This window comes from Saccopteryx leptura, chromosome 2 (genome assembly GCF_036850995.1).
Source record: "Saccopteryx leptura isolate mSacLep1 chromosome 2, mSacLep1_pri_phased_curated, whole genome shotgun sequence".
NCBI lineage: Eukaryota > Metazoa > Chordata > Mammalia > Chiroptera > Emballonuridae > Saccopteryx > Saccopteryx leptura.
The window spans coordinates 68,163,056-68,178,873 of record NC_089504.1 but is presented as its reverse complement, the minus strand read 5'-3'; the positions used below and the strand labels follow the sequence as shown (position 1 = coordinate 68,178,873).

Below are 15,818 nucleotides of genomic sequence, written 5' to 3'. Positions count from 1 at the left end.
GTATTCTAGATAATGCTTTTTAATATAGTGTCCTCTAATGAGAACCTCAAATTCCAAGTAATAGAATTTGTACTATATTATTTCTGCCCATAGGGTTGTGTGTATGTTTTTTAAATATGACTCCATGTTGCCCTTCTTTCTCTTCCCCGCCTACACACAAAAGAATCTGTAGAGCTATTGAATGGATGCTCTTAGAAATTCATCTATACTGATCATTTGTTACGTATGTAAAGTATTTCAGCCATTGTTCTAGAATTGTCCAGGGATTCTTTACATAGAAAATTTTTATTTATTTATTTATTTTTTGCAAGAGAGAGTGAAGGGACAGACAGGGACAGACAGAAAGGAAGGGAGAGAGATGAGAAACATTAACTCATAGGTAACACTTTAATTGTTCATTGACTGCTTTCTCATATGTGCCTTGACTGGGGGGGGATGTCCAGCCAAGTCAGTGACCCTTGCTCAAGCCAGCAACCTTGGGCTTCAAGCCAGTGACCTTTGGGCTCAAGCCAGTAACCATGTGTTCATGTCTATTATCCCATGCTCAAGCTGGCGACCCCTCACTCAAACTGGTGAGCCCACAGTCAAGCCAGATGAGCCTGCACTCAAGGCAGCAACCTCAGGGTTTTGAACCTGGGTCCTCAGCATCTCAGGCCAATGCTCTATCCACTACGCCACTACCAGATCAGGTTATGTAGAAAATATTTGACAACAACATGTTAAGCTGACTCTGTGGGCAGTCATTTCAGAATGTATGAGAAGTGTTTATTATGTACTATGGAAAAAAAGAAAATATGGGTTTGGGAGCTATAACCATCTAAGGCATGGTCTAGATAAAAGTACCATCCTTGAATAGTAATAGTCTAACCAGAATGAATACTGTAGAGAGAGTAATTTTCAGATCCACCCCCAAACTTCTGTGGGTGAAGGCCATGAGGTAGGGATGATTAAAATAAGACTTCAGCTTTTTCCTCATCCAACAATGACCCTCTGTGGGCTTTCCCTCATAGTTTTCTCTTTTTATATCAACCCTCCATGTCTTTCCAAGCTGTCATCAAAGAAAGTCCTTCCCTAAGCATGGAACACCTTTTCCCTCACTCCCCGGCCACTCCACTTGGCCTGGCTAGCTAACTCATCCTTTAGAGGGAAGCTAAGCTTCCACCTGCTATATAGAAAGCCTGTCTGTCTAGCTGCCTCCCTCTTGTGCTCTCCTTTCTACCAGTTCAGTCTGCTTAGCCCTTTTCTATGCTCTTAAAGAACTTTCTACTTTTCTATATTATAGAATCTACCACATTACTGTAATTGGCCATTTTCTTAGCTTTCTTGTCTGCTCCATAGTGTAGGTTTAGGACTCTGTCTTATTCCTCACTGTTTCCTTTGTGCCTAGCAGAGTGCGTGTCACAGAGGGATATTGAATGATCGCACTTATACAAGCCAAATAGTGTAAAGAAACTCTGTCCCCTCCACGTGTTTACTCCGTCACTCATTATTGCCTTTATCTTGGCTGGCAAGAACTGTAATAAAACCCTCAACCTATTATTTAAACATAGTGGTTCCAAAAGCCTTCAGCCTTAGACATTTGCACCAAATATGTACCCATGCCTGGTGAGACGGACATTTCTATGGTAGAGGGAGTGAATTGCACACTCTGTATTTATTCATCAAAATATCAACAGACTTTTAATACACAAAACTAATAATTCACTTAGTGGTTCCTTTCCTTCCAGAGGAATAGATATTCCTACAACTGATGACCTCATTGATTAAAAAATTAGCAAGTTAGAAACATGTATAATTTTTAAAAAAGAAAAAAAAACGTGATACCACTAAGTAAATCACTTTAAAATTAAGAAAATAATTAAGCAGTATGTTTGATATTATTTTTATTTTCTCTTTGTATGTGTTTTGTACAATTTAAATGTGGCTTTTGTATTTTTGAAAAGAGTTGTACTACAGTATCTCAAAGCCAGATACCCTAGCAGTATGAGTATATGTTTTGTGATTAAGGCAGATTTGGTACCTTTACATATTTTTGTGATTGAGAACTCTCTAAATACTTTGCAATTTGCCTCAACATGAAGATTGTTCAGATTACTTCTTTACAGGTAAAAGATGCCCTGTCTGCATAAAGAATATTGTTATTTAAGCAATTTCCATATTATCCCAGGTGAAAGTATCTCCTCACCTAGACGTGGTCACTCAGAACTAAATGTATTCACAGACAGTAGTACCTCTTTGACTTGGAAAGTATGTCATGTCCATGGCTAGTAATAAAATACTTTTATGGATCCGCCCAGATATATAGATGGGTCATGCTCTATAGATTTATAATGATGAGTATTACCTTTTCCAAAACTGAAAATGTATTTAATCTTTTATTGGAAAAAAAAGATTTATGATTATCTGACTGTCAAAAGGTGTTTGAAGAAATCATTTCTGCCACTTTATTACCTCGTGGTATATTATGCAGTTGTGCAAATTTTTGTGCAGTACAGTACAATTTGCAAGTCTTTTATATCATTAAGGGAATAACCTACCTCTTAACTGAGAAGTCTTTATTTTAAATGAATAATTTTCTTATATGAAGTAATGTCGTATTCCCTTTAAATACATTAGTAGTTTTGTCATGTATGTTTTGAAAAAATCAAATTATATCTCTACTCTAAAATACTTCCTGAAATATAATTAATCGTGGCAGTATTTTGTCAGTTGATGGATAAAAGTGACTATGACATTAACACACTCAAAAATGATTTATTTAGCGATGTGCCCTCATGTCCTCCATTTACTTTATGATTAGAAGCCTTTAAATATTTTGATATGCTGTCATTTGCTAATGTGTGTAAGTTATGTGTCCCTACCTGTGAGCACTGTTAAATCTTGGTTGTCATGGTTACTCTTATTACCATTGGCCAACTAACATTTAGCCTTTCTCTGTTCTTTTTCTTTTTTTCTTTTTTTGCTGCATTAAAATGGAGCAGTAAACCTGACAGGTGAGGAATAGAGAACAAACCCCTTTAATGTTCAGTCAAGAAAAAAATAAAATATGGGTAGATTTGCAGATATACTGAGGGGATGAAAGTAGAGGTTGGATATAAAACATGATACCTGGATAAAGCCTACACATATAAAAGAATTGATATTAAAATGATTCTGGAAAAGTTTATCTATATAAGAAGATAAAACAGTTTATCATAAAACCAGTCTCAGAGTTTTGTTTGTTGTTAAGGTAAAATGAACGTTTTTATGTGTTAATGTGTCTGCAGAAGAGAAATGGGAGGTGCTTGATAAGCTGTCTTGCTTTGTTCTGTTTTGAAGGTCAGTTTTCAAGTTTGATCTCTGGTCACCTCTCAATACAGGAATACAAGCTTGTTCACACCCTCCAAATATTGATGATAGTGTCTTAAAGAAGACTCTATGTAATTCCAAATTATTTTCCATGTCTTCCAGCCTTGAATCATAATAGGAATAGTAGTAATAACAATAAAAATAATATCTGTATTCTTTGATTATTGACTGATTGGTCTAATCTAACCTCCTAGCTTTCTAATTCATGTCTATCTCTGTCAATGAGTAGATATAAATTCCTGATTAAAATTAAACTTAAATTTAAAATTTAATATTAAAGGGTCTTAGTGCTCATCTAACCTGCCTTTCTCCCAGTGTTGTGTTCCACTGGTTCTCAATGAGTGGGGCCCTGGATCAATAGCATCAGCACTACCAGGGAACTTGAAATGCAAAGTCTTGGACTCCTCACCTAGACGTGGTCACTCAGAAACTGGGCATTGGACCAGCAACTTATAGTGTAGCAAGCCCTCCCAGGAGATTCTGATGCGTGCTAAAGTTTGAAAACAAGCACTGCATTTTTTATCCCTGAAATCACAACCCTGATCAGCAAGCTATACTACACTTTGACTGATAGAAAACTTACTACCTCTATGAGGGTCTGCTTTACTTATTTTTATATATTCCTATTTATCATTGATTCAGGCTGAAAAACACATGAAAAATAGGTTTTTTGTTTTCTCAGCCAGAAGACAAAACACGTTGACACCATTTAATATACGTAGAAATCCACCTCCCTCTTCCTTCCTATTATAGCACTGTGCACATCTCACACCTTCATCACAGCCTTGTCCTGTCTGTATGAGAGCTGGACCAGAAGTTAGATATCATCTCCTAACCCTCCTCTTCTATTTCATTAGTGAAGATCAAGAAGGTTGGTAGTTGACCACCCAAAGAGATACATAGCACTAGGTGGCCGAGTTGGTGTTACATTCTTAACAATGTCAGAACTGTGAAGTATTTTTACTGATTCCTTTGAATATTAATAGTAGAAATTTCAATAAATATATTTTTCCAAAAGCCTGTACCCATATATCTGAAATACCTTTGTTCCAAATCAATACATTTGATCTTCCCCAAAGTCTTCCTTGTTCTTGTCACTTTACCCCGGACGAGAATAAGTGAAATCAAACACCCCTGACCACAGAGTAGCATTTTTGTGGTGCATCATTCACATCTCAGACAAACACATGCTTTTTTACACTGTCAGTAGTTTCTGCCCTCTGAGAAAGGTCATGTGATCGTCTCTTTCTTTTTCACCCATGTGACTCCTGTGCGTGGTAGATCATTTCTCACTGTGAGAAGTGAACCTACACCAGGCCTTTATAACCTTAATAGAAAAAATAAAATAGCAAGGAAATGTATAATCTATTTCTAGTCAGTGTTCTTTGCTTTTTTACTATTTTAAAATGAGAATAATGAGACCTCTGAAAACTTAGGGAAAATGTTACTAAATATTTTCATGGTGGATCCGATTTAGACCATGATATGCCATTAAAACTTTATAATAAATTCATTTTTTAAAGCTCTTTACTATTATGAATTATGATGACCAAACTCTTCATCTTGCTAACCTTTCATAGAAATTCTTGGCCTGACCTGTGGTGGCACAGTGGGTAAAGCGTTGACCTAGAACACTGAGGTCACTGGTTTGAAACCCTGGCCTTGCCCGGTCAAGACACATATAGGAGTTGGTTGATACTTCCTGCTCATCTCTCTTTCTCTCTAAAAATAAATAAATGAAATCTAAAAAAAAGAAAAAGAAAAAAAAAAGAAATTCTTTCTGTTAGACAACAACCATTTAAGCTTATTTCTGTTTTAAAATAATGTGATATAAGTGTGGGAAGCCAAGACTACCCATGTTGTGATCATCAAATGAAACTAAACAAAACAAAAATTAAACCACTGGTATTTATAGCTGGCTATGATATTTAGAGCCTGAGATCATGGAGGTCATTTAATTTAACAGATAAAATGAGGGAAAAGCTAGTTATTAAATGTCAAGATGCCGCCCCCCCCCAATTTATTATAAATATGAACTATAATTTTAATCCAATTCTTTGTGTTGTCCATGACTTATCTGGGTAAAAAAGATGCAATTATCAGCTTTCCTGGCATGAAACAAACTAATTACATTTTTAGAGAGTATTTTTTTCTGTCTGAGCGTCACCTAGCCTGGCCTCAGTGACAAAGAGGTACGGAGGACGTTCCCCTTTACCTGCAAGAGGGAAATAGTTTTCTTGTCCAGTTATTTCTACTTCTGGTTTCCATCATCCTGCAAGAAGTACAGCAGAGCCACTTTGAGAAGGGGTAACAGTCGTGGTTTTAGACGTTGGATCTGGCACATCCGTAAAGAAATGTATAAAATTACGTGAAAAGACCAAAACCTGAGAAGGGCCACAAGGATGATTTGAAATGAGAAGACCAACCATATGCTTGTTACTGGTGGGATTGATTGGCAAGCCACACTCAGTGACATTTTATTAACCTATTTAGGTTCTGAACTTCAGTGGCGAAATGAATGTGTTGGTGTTGTGAGGCCAATATCCCCAGCCTAAATACAGAGGCACTTTCTGCTCTGAAACGGGTCTACATTTCCTTCTTCCTACAGTCTTCTGAGCTTCTTTCTTTTTCTTCTCCCATCTTTTCGCCAGCCTTCTATCTCTTCTTTTCTTCCCATTTGACACTCCATACAACTGGAGCTACCAGTACCTTTGGCACACTTTGATTCACTGTTTCCTCTGATCGGTGGTACAGCTTGGAAGTACCTTCTATCCATAGACTATGCCGGTCCCCTGTAGGTAGAAGCAGGAAATCAGGAGGAGATTAACCCAAAGTCCTAAGAGAGCAGGTGTCTAATAGGACTCACCCAAGAAAATTCATTTAATCAACCATATTTAGCCAAAGGCATTGCACTTATGCAAATCAAGTGTTCTTTTTCCTTTGCATTCATCTTCCCTTCATCCCCTGGTCAGTTTATTTTATACAGATGAGCAGAGATGGAAAGAAGACTGTTCTTTTCATGGAACAACCTGCATGACACTGAATGAGAGATCCCATTGCCACACAACTAAGCTGTAATACAGTCACATCAAGAAGAGAGAGAGGGTTGCTAAACACTTTTCTGTAGCCCTGTCGCTAAACTAGAATACCTTTGCTTGAGCAGGGTTGAGATACTAGGGTTATAACTCTAGGCTGGGTATTGCTGGAATCAGTATTTTTAAAAAGCACAGTTTGAAAAAGACTTCCATTTGTTAAGTGAATTGTTAATCTAAGTCAACGGGAAAGAAAATAGTTGGTACTACTCTGATTATTTGGGTTTGAAAAGATAAAAAAGGAAATCTTAGGGGGAAATACCTGACATTTGTTAAAAGTGGATTATGACACTTTAAATAAGAGTATTTAATATAAATAATAAGTTGCAATTAAAACAAGATAAAATGAACTGGGTGAAGAGTTATTTATAACAAGGCACTGTTAATGGTTCATATACCTGAAAGTTCATTAGGAGAATGGAACTAAACAGGTGAAATTACTTTTTTTTTCCAATTTTTTTTATGATTGACTTTCATTAACAAAATATTAATCATAGTTAGCTTAGCACCATAGGCCAAATCTGTACTTTTTTTTCTTTTCTTATTTTTTGGTGGGGGAGGTTTGAAAGAGAAACTTGATGTTGGTCTTGTGTGGTCCCAGCCTCCTTCCAGATATTAGATTAACTTGGAATCTTAGAAAGGAACTTACTATATTTATCTGCCTTACAGGAAATCCAATACAAGTCCACTTTGTAGCCATCAGCTTTATATTCTTAGAAAAGAGAAATCGGGGCAGATTTAGTTGTTCAACTACAGGCCAGGCGTTTCGGAGCTTGTCTATATGGTAGCAGTAATCTAGCTGTTAGGGATCCTCTAAGTCTATCCTATTCCTCACAAATAGAACAAGTGGCTAAGGGAGAATAGCAGAGCAATGATCCAAGTGTACTTATAGACACTCCCTTAACGCCTCAAGTCCAAGTCACTGACTGGATTGTTTAATTGTAGAGCTAAAAGAGGACTTTGAGATCATCCACTCAAACAAAAATTGTAGACCTAAAGAAATAGGATAGGCCAAGTAAGGACGAACAGCCTGAACAAGGTCACAAAGCTATCCCATCAAAGTTTTAAAACTGAAAGTTGGGTGTGGGGTTGAGGGGGAAGGGCATGACTCTCTGCCTTTTAAACCTGTTTTAATTATTTTTTAATCTTAAATTTTTACTTTCTTTCTCTAGGAAAAGGGCAGAATCTGACTCTAGGAAGAGCAGCATACCAAACAGCAAGGAGGTCCCTTCACACCATCCAACAGACCCAGTAGAACTAAGGCGCCTTAATTTTCAAACACCAGGTAAGACATGACTCAGCCTATCCATGACACAGTCTGCCCTGAAATTTTATAGTCCAGTTGATGTTGCCTTGAGATGAATGCATCACTTTATTTTGAACAATTATGTGTGTCCTCCTCTTTTATTTTTATATTTTTGAGATTTGCCAAAACACGAGTCTTGAAAGGAAATTGAGCTCGATGCATATCTGGGGTGGGTATAAAAGAGAAAAAAATATTTAATTCTTCTTCAAACTTGGACAGTTTGTAATCTTATAACTATAGCTACCATTTTTATGGCTTATTAACACAGTTATTATTTTCAATGACACATATATGTAAAGAATTCCAGTTCTCATCTTATAAAGTGAATGAGTAGATAATGGATTAATGTTACATCATTTATCCCATTGGGTAAGAATCTACAGGATTGGGCAAAAGTAGGTTTACAGTTGTTTGTATGGGAAGATAATGCAATAATTAATAAATAATACCAGAATAAACTCTGTTGTTTCATATGCTCACAACTGCCAAACTACTTTTGCGTCTATGTTACTCTCAAAGAAAGGGGAAGAGAGAGATGACCAGAGGAGGAGGGAAGGAGGAAGGAAGGGAAAGAAAAAAATGAGGCAAAGTTTCTATCTTTTAAAATATTATTCATAGTGACTCTCACTGACCAGTTCAGGTGTGACTCTCAGTGACCAGTTCAGGTTTCTTATTCGGGAAACACATAGAATAGCCAAGAATAAGCATATGGTTTTGTTGTTTGGGGTTTTTTTTAATAACATTAAGTTCTTCAACAGAAGAAAAATATTTTTGCTGTGGGGCATATTATATAGTGAGTTGAAGTCTAGTTCTATTTTACTGTATTTTAAGTATATCTTGGTAATACCAAATGAATGGCAAGTAATAAATTAGGCAAAGAAAAAAAAGAGTGAGTTGCACTGTCTTCATACCAAATGATAATGAACACAGTAAAAAGCTTACCTAAGAAGTCTGTTAGATTGAAATGTGACAGCCTTGTACCTCCAAATGTTGGGAAGTTTTCTTCGTGTCAGATGAATGTTCTAACTCACAACAGGATACACCACAGATTTTTTTAAACTTACACATTTGCAGTGAATAGCTTTGAACTGAAAATACATAGTTCATTTTATGTAGCATATTTTTTTTTCTTTTACATGTAGATATGTCATAGCAACTTGTAACTATTCAGTTAAAAGAAATGTCTGGCATTTTCAAAGTGGTTATACAAAATCTAAATGTGCTTTGTTTAAATTCTTTTGCAAATGAGGTTGGACTTTTTAAAAGTTTTTTTTTTTTTTTTAAAGCAAAATATACCTTCACCAGCATAAAAAGTGGAAGAAATGTTCATGTTGCCAAAATCTTCTGTATGCATATTAAAAAGACCAATCAGTGTAGATTATGTATGTGGACATGAACACTGAGCCAGCTGCGTAGCTCCGGGAACACCGCAGCCCCTGAGTGCCCTGCTGAGTCGCCCACTCAGTGCTCCATGAAGGACACTTGGTGTGAATTGAGTAGCAAACCTTCTCGGTTCCGCACTTTTTTAAATAGTAATATACTTACTTTTCCGGGCGATGGGCAACTTCTTATTAATAAACTCAGGAACTCATATACTTTTCAACTGGGCTGAACCAATGTGCACAGGACCTGAAAGCCACAGAAGTAATTTGGTACATGATTGTCTGCATATGTTGCCTCCTCACCTTTCTAAGAGCAGCACATTTTAGAAATGGAGAAAATAGTTCTGTTTCCCAGTATCTTACTGCGTGGCACTGCCCCCACCTCCTCCGGCTTCTCTGTAAAGCGTTCTGTGTATTGGAACACTCTTGGACTTCCAGCAGAAACGAAAGCATACTATAGGCTTGAGTGAAAAGACCAAGGTAACCCCAAGAAGAGAGGAGTGCTATCTCTCATCACCTCCAGCACCAACAGGGAATGCTTCCAAGCATTAATGCAAAGCACAAATAAGAACTATGTAGAAAGGATTATCATGGTACAGGTAACTACAAGAAAGGGAATAGAAATGCCTTCAACCAGGAGACTGCCATCTACACATATTTCTCTTTCATGGGTAAATTTACAATTATGGCCAAACCCAAAAATTCTATTAAGAATCCAATTTTTACTAATGTATATGGAAATATTAAATTTGTATATAGAGAGAACCTCTTAAATACATATCAGTGACTGGAAGAGAGAATGAAGGTTATAATTGAAGTGATGTTGCTTAAATCACTAATAGCTTTACAAAATTAAAATGGGAACCTAAGTATATAGAGGATATCATTTAACCAAGCTTAGTCTCATCACCTCAAATGGATAATATAATGAAGTTGGAAAAACAAATAAAAAGGAGAGAGGAGATTTAGTAGAGAAAGGGAATAGAACAACAGAAATTGTCCTAAGATCCTAGCACATCTCTTTGCTCAGGAAGCATTATATTGTGCCCTTTAGCTCAGGTAAACAATCTATTTAAGCTAGATTTGTTGAAAAATTTTCTTTGTCTCCCAAGATCTATCATGTGGCCTGATGTCCTGAAAATTGGACCATTTTAGAAAGGAAGTAGATGCAGATGTTGACGTGAAATTCATATTAATTTGATGATTTGCTTCAGCCAGTATGGATTGCAGACAGTGGGTATGAATTACCTAAATTGTTGACTAATAGGATGAGAGCAGAAAGTGGGATTATTTTTTTAAAGATTTTATTCATTGAGTTTATAGAGAGGAGAGAGAGAGAGAAAGAAAGAAGGGGATAGAGGAGCAGAAAGTGTCAACTCGTAGTAGTTGCTTCTCACAATATGCCTTGACCAGGCAAGCCCCAGGTTTCAAACCAGTGACCTCAGCCTTCCAGGTTGAAGTTCTGTCTACTGCGCCACCACAGCTCAGGCCAGTGGGATTGTTAATATAGGAAATTTTTGTACTTTTCCCTCTCCTCTTATTCATAAATAATAATGGGCTTCCCTAGATGATGAAATAAAATGACTCTATTTTAGATGTTGCATAGTAGATAATATGACTCTACTTAATTTTTGAATTTTAAATAAAAAACTTTACATTTCATTATCAGAAATGTGCTTTTATATACAGCAGACATTTTATGTATAATTATTTATTCTCAAATATTGTAACATTAGGCAGTGTTTATTAATGGTATGCAAAAGCAGGGAATTAACCATCTATGCATTTACTTCAAATAGATGACTTGCAATGAAGTCAGAAATGGGTGATTTATATTACTAGCCCCTAGCACAGAACTTGTTCATGAAAGCAAATTGATTTCTACTTCTGATGGTTCTGGCATGGGTGATAGCATACCAAATAATTACCATTTGAAATTCAGTACTTCTTTCAGAAGGTAAAGGAGGACTTAGCCTCATCCGTAGATTATGTGAATTCTACTTTTCTTTTAAAGATCCCGTCTTATGAATGAAAAATCCATTTACTTTTTAAGTTATATATTCTTGTCAGAGAGTCTAGATATAATGAGGCAGACTCTTCCCCCTCAATTCTGTCATATATTCAAAAGGTACTGAAACACACATTCCAGATTTTATTTTATTATTATTATTTTTATGCAATGAGAGGAGTGCAGGCAGAAATACAGACCCTGCATGCACCCCAACCAGGATCCACCCAGCAAGCTTACTAAGGGGCAGTGCTCTGCCCATCTGGGGCATTGCTCCATTGCTCAGCAACCAAGCTCTTCTTAGTGCCTGAGGCATAGTCCATGGAGCCATCCTCAGGGCTGGGGCCAACTCACTCCAGTGGAGCCATGGCTGCTCGATGGGAAGAGAGAGAGAAGTGAGAGGGGGAGGGGTGGAGAAGCATATGGTCACTTCTCCTGTATGCCCTGGCTGGGAATTGAACCCAGGACATCCACACACTAGGCCAATGCTCTACCACTGAGCCAGCTGGCCAGATTTTATATAAATGCCTCACTATAATAGTTCGAGTGCTTCAAAGAATCTTACCCTTGATTGCAGTACTGCAAACATACCTGTCTTTGGGTTAGAAGAGGGAAAATGTTAGAACTCTCTTCACTTCTCTCAGCTAAGGCACAAAGTGGAGAATGAGAAACCTATTGTTTTAAGCACTATCTTCATGAGATTGCAGGATATGGAGAAAACATTGCTTTAGCACATTTTCCAAATGTAGGGTGGCAGTCAAGTCACGGTCAGTGAAACACGGCATTGAAGCATCTGAATAGGGTAAGGAAGTCTCATACCTTTCCAGTTAAGAGCAGGTACCTCTGTAGATATTTCCCATGAATATGTTTATCTGTCCATTAGGCTCAGATGCCAGTATACAGTCAAGTTGTAGTTAGAACCAGAACTACGTAATCTCTAAAAAAAAACATGGTTTACAACAATAAATCATCAATTGTTGGTATACAGGGTCAGTTAGAACTATTGTGGAACATATAATTAAAAGGACATTAATTTATCACCCATGACCTACAAAAGTAAAGCAGACCTAAATATATAAGAAGGTATTTAGCCAAGGTTAGACTGATCACTTCAAGTGGTTAATGGAATAAATTGGGCAAAATGAGAAAAGGAGAGAGGAAATGTAGTAGAACTAGAATTAACAGCTAATCAAGTTTTATAAGTGGAGGAAAGGAAGGAAACATTCACTTATAAAAGATAGTTTTAAAAGAAACCTCTGTTAAGCTTCACACACCGTTGAGGGCAGCTGTAACAGGGGATGTGGTAGGATGGTTGGTAGATGAGTTACACGTTAAGCAAATGTGAACTATGCCCATTAGCCTAGGTTAGGAGGAGTGTTTTTCTTTTAAAAAATTTTTTTCCAAGTCATTCTGTGACAGCCTCCTCCCCCTCAGACATTTTTTGTTCTTAATTGCAAAAGCAACACATGTTTACTGGGGAAATTTTGTAAAATAAATAATAAGCTTGTTAACAGTTGTACATAGATTTTGGCTATTGTGTTCATTATATTACTCAAATTTTTATATGCTTGAAAATGTTTATTAGAAAATTACAAAAATGCACTTTAAAAAAATTAATCTTTATCCCGCCACATTTAATTTTTTTATTTGACATATTTAAAATAAAAAGTAAAAGATTTTCTATAGTTACTTCAACTTTACCCTCAAGAAAGGTCTACCATATGTAGCTCCATTCATATCCTTCCAGGCTTTTTATATGTAATATCCAGTTCTTCAAATGATAAAATATATAGCAGGTGTATAGAGATATAGTTAGGTACACTTACATAACATTTCCTGTTTTAACATTTAACTATATAAAAATAGACTCATTTGCAAGACAGAGTATTAAGTTTCATCTCCTTTTTAACTGGTGATATTCTGCTCTGCATATGTCACAGTATGGGCTTAGTCCTTGTTAATGGAGGCTAAGTGTTTTGCTCTTAAAAGTAATACTGTCCTGAGCCTCTCTTTCTGAATGTTAAACACCTGGAAGGGGGATTGCAGGGTGGTAGGGTAGGCACATTTGTCATTTTGATATAGACTGTGAATTAAAGATTTTTTTGGAAATATGCTAAAAATTTTGTTTTCAGTTTAGCCCCTCTGGGCCATGGCCTCTAGAATTAGACAAAATGACTGTAATAAATATAATATTGTCAAAAGATGATGATGTATAAGGAAATCAAAGAAAGGACTAGAATGTGTTTATATTTTTACTTTTTTCCCAACAAAGTAAATTTAGAAGTTCATCATCTCAGAGGAATAAGCTTGGTTTCTAGTACAAAAGAGTTGTGAGGGAACATGTGAATGAAAGCCTCATAGGATGCTCTGGTCTTCACCTCACTGTGCCTGCAAAATCCACCCCCCTAACCACACACCACAACCCTTCAGTTGACTTGTCAGTTTCCATCAGAATGTTTTTCCCCAAAAATTCTTTTTTTAATCTCTGTATCACCTGCTCACTCACCTCCCCCTCCCCAAAAAAATTAAACAAAAACAACACTCAAGTATTTATACTTGCATCTTTTAGGAAAAGAGGCTTAAAAATTGATGATCAGATACAACATAAAGGCCTCGTTTTCATTTCGTGCAATGACCTTAACGTATATTGCCCGGAAGCGTACAGGGATGGTAGGTGATTGATGGGCTGTGAAAAGCAAAAACAAACTCATGAGAAGTTAACGTGTCAGAAACAGCAGGATCAGCAGCAGAAATGCCTCCACAGCAATTGGATGTGCTTTGGGAGCTCTCGCATGTCTCTCCACCACTAGCACTGTTAACTGGAACAGTGCTAAAAAGGTCCATTTTAAAATATGTACTCTCTTATCTTCATATTTTATTTTGTTCTGTAAGAAACTTAGGTATATGATCTGGGTTAAGAACAACTGATGCGGCCTGACCAAGTGGTGGCTCAATGGATAGAGTGTCAGACTGGGATGCGGAGGACCCAGGTTCAAAACCCTGAGGTCTCCGGCTTGAGTGCTGGCTCATTAGCTTGAGGGGTTGCTGTCTTGAGCATGGGATCATAGACATGACCCCATAGTCGCTGACTTGAGCCCAAAGGTTGCTGGCTTGAAGCCCAATGTCACTGGCTTGAGCAAGGGGTCACTCGCTCTGCTGTAGTGCCCCCCTCCCTGTCGAGGCACATATGAGAAAGCAAACAGTGAACAGCTAAGGAGCTGCAATGAATTGATGCTTCTCATCTCTCTCTCTTCCAGTTCGTCTGACTCTCTGTCTCTGTAAAAAACAAAACAAAAAACAAAAACACAAAACAAAAACACACACACACAAAAAAAAAACCTGATATGATCTTTATATTTTACACTTCAAAAAACTTGGTTCATAGAATTTTAAAGGTAAATTTCTGATACAAAGAAACATGGTTTATTTAAATTCTGCACTTTCAGGAATCCTACATAAAAATGAGTTTTAATTATGCCATTCAGGACTTAATTGAAACAACGTTCTTGGTATAGGTTTGCCTTAATGATGATCCTAGTTATGGATTAAGTCAAATTGTCATGTTTTTACCAAGAAACAATTATACCTTTCAAATCAATGTTCTCTTTTGTATTTCATTCATCATCCAATTGTGAGACAAATCATAAACAGAGTATTTGTATTTCATTCAGGGTATTTTTAAATAGTGCATACATTATGTAAAAGTCTGACAAATATTTTACAAACTAAGTTTCTCTCTGTGATTGTTAATTCAATTAAGTGCACTTTGACAACACTGCAGATTTGATGAACAAATTAATTTTTTCCTATTCCATGACAACATTATTCAGCCTTTATCACAATTTGTTGAGAAGGAAACCATAGAGTATTACCAAGTCCGTATACATATATAGTAACAGAAAAAAAAAATCACCTAGGAGATATTTCACCACTCTCAATGACATCCACAACTCTGTTTAGCAAAATGGTTGTGATATTGTAGGGTCCCTATAGACATTTAATGGGAAAATAAAGCAAGTATTTGATAAACATTTTTCTATAAACTGTCATTTGAAGCATACCATTGATTAGATTACTGACTTCGTAAAATATAAAAACATTTTAAAAGAAAAAACATTTTAAATTAAGGATTTAAAATACATTCTGCCAAATAATACTATAGTTTTTAACATTTTGACTGTATACCTTTAGTTCATGTTTTCATGAAAGCTCCAATAATTTGACGAGAAGTAACTGGAAAATACAGGTGTGTGTAAGCACCCTTTATTGCTTCCCTATCACTAAAAGAGACATGCCTTCTGAAATGAAGCTATTACCTTATTGACACATTTTCTGAAGCTGAGAATGGTTTAGGATTATGATCTCTGTATTACTGTGTAGATAACCCAGTCTCACATGCCCATATTTTTGTGCATGTTACCATTCTTCTAGGCTAGGATGTTAAATGATTTACAGGATAGCATGGCATAATGAGAAGTTTTCTAATTAGAAGTGACAAATTCAGCCTGATAGGTGGTGGCACAGTGGATAGAGCATCGACCTAGGAGGCTGAGGACCCAGGTTCAAAACCCTTAGGTCGCCGGCTTGAGCGTGGGCTCCTCTCACTTGAGGTGCAGGTTCGCCAGCCTAAACTCGGGGTCATAGACATGATGCATGGTCATTGGCTTGAGCAAGGGTTCACT

At 36.7% G+C, this 15,818-nt stretch overlaps 1 protein-coding gene across 25 annotated transcripts in view; it reads left to right on the top strand.

Annotated features, from left to right (window-relative positions):
• PTPRD (protein tyrosine phosphatase receptor type D) overlaps nt 1-15,818 on the top strand; it is a 2,469,774-nt gene that overhangs the window by 2,332,824 nt on the left and 121,132 nt on the right. For all 25 annotated transcript variants that reach the window (XM_066368144.1, XM_066368143.1, XM_066368139.1 and 22 more), the window contains one exon: nt 7,613-7,725. In XM_066368144.1, coding sequence (XP_066224241.1) covers nt 7,613-7,725 — 113 coding nt within the window. The remainder of the gene's footprint in view (nt 1-7,612; nt 7,726-15,818) is intronic.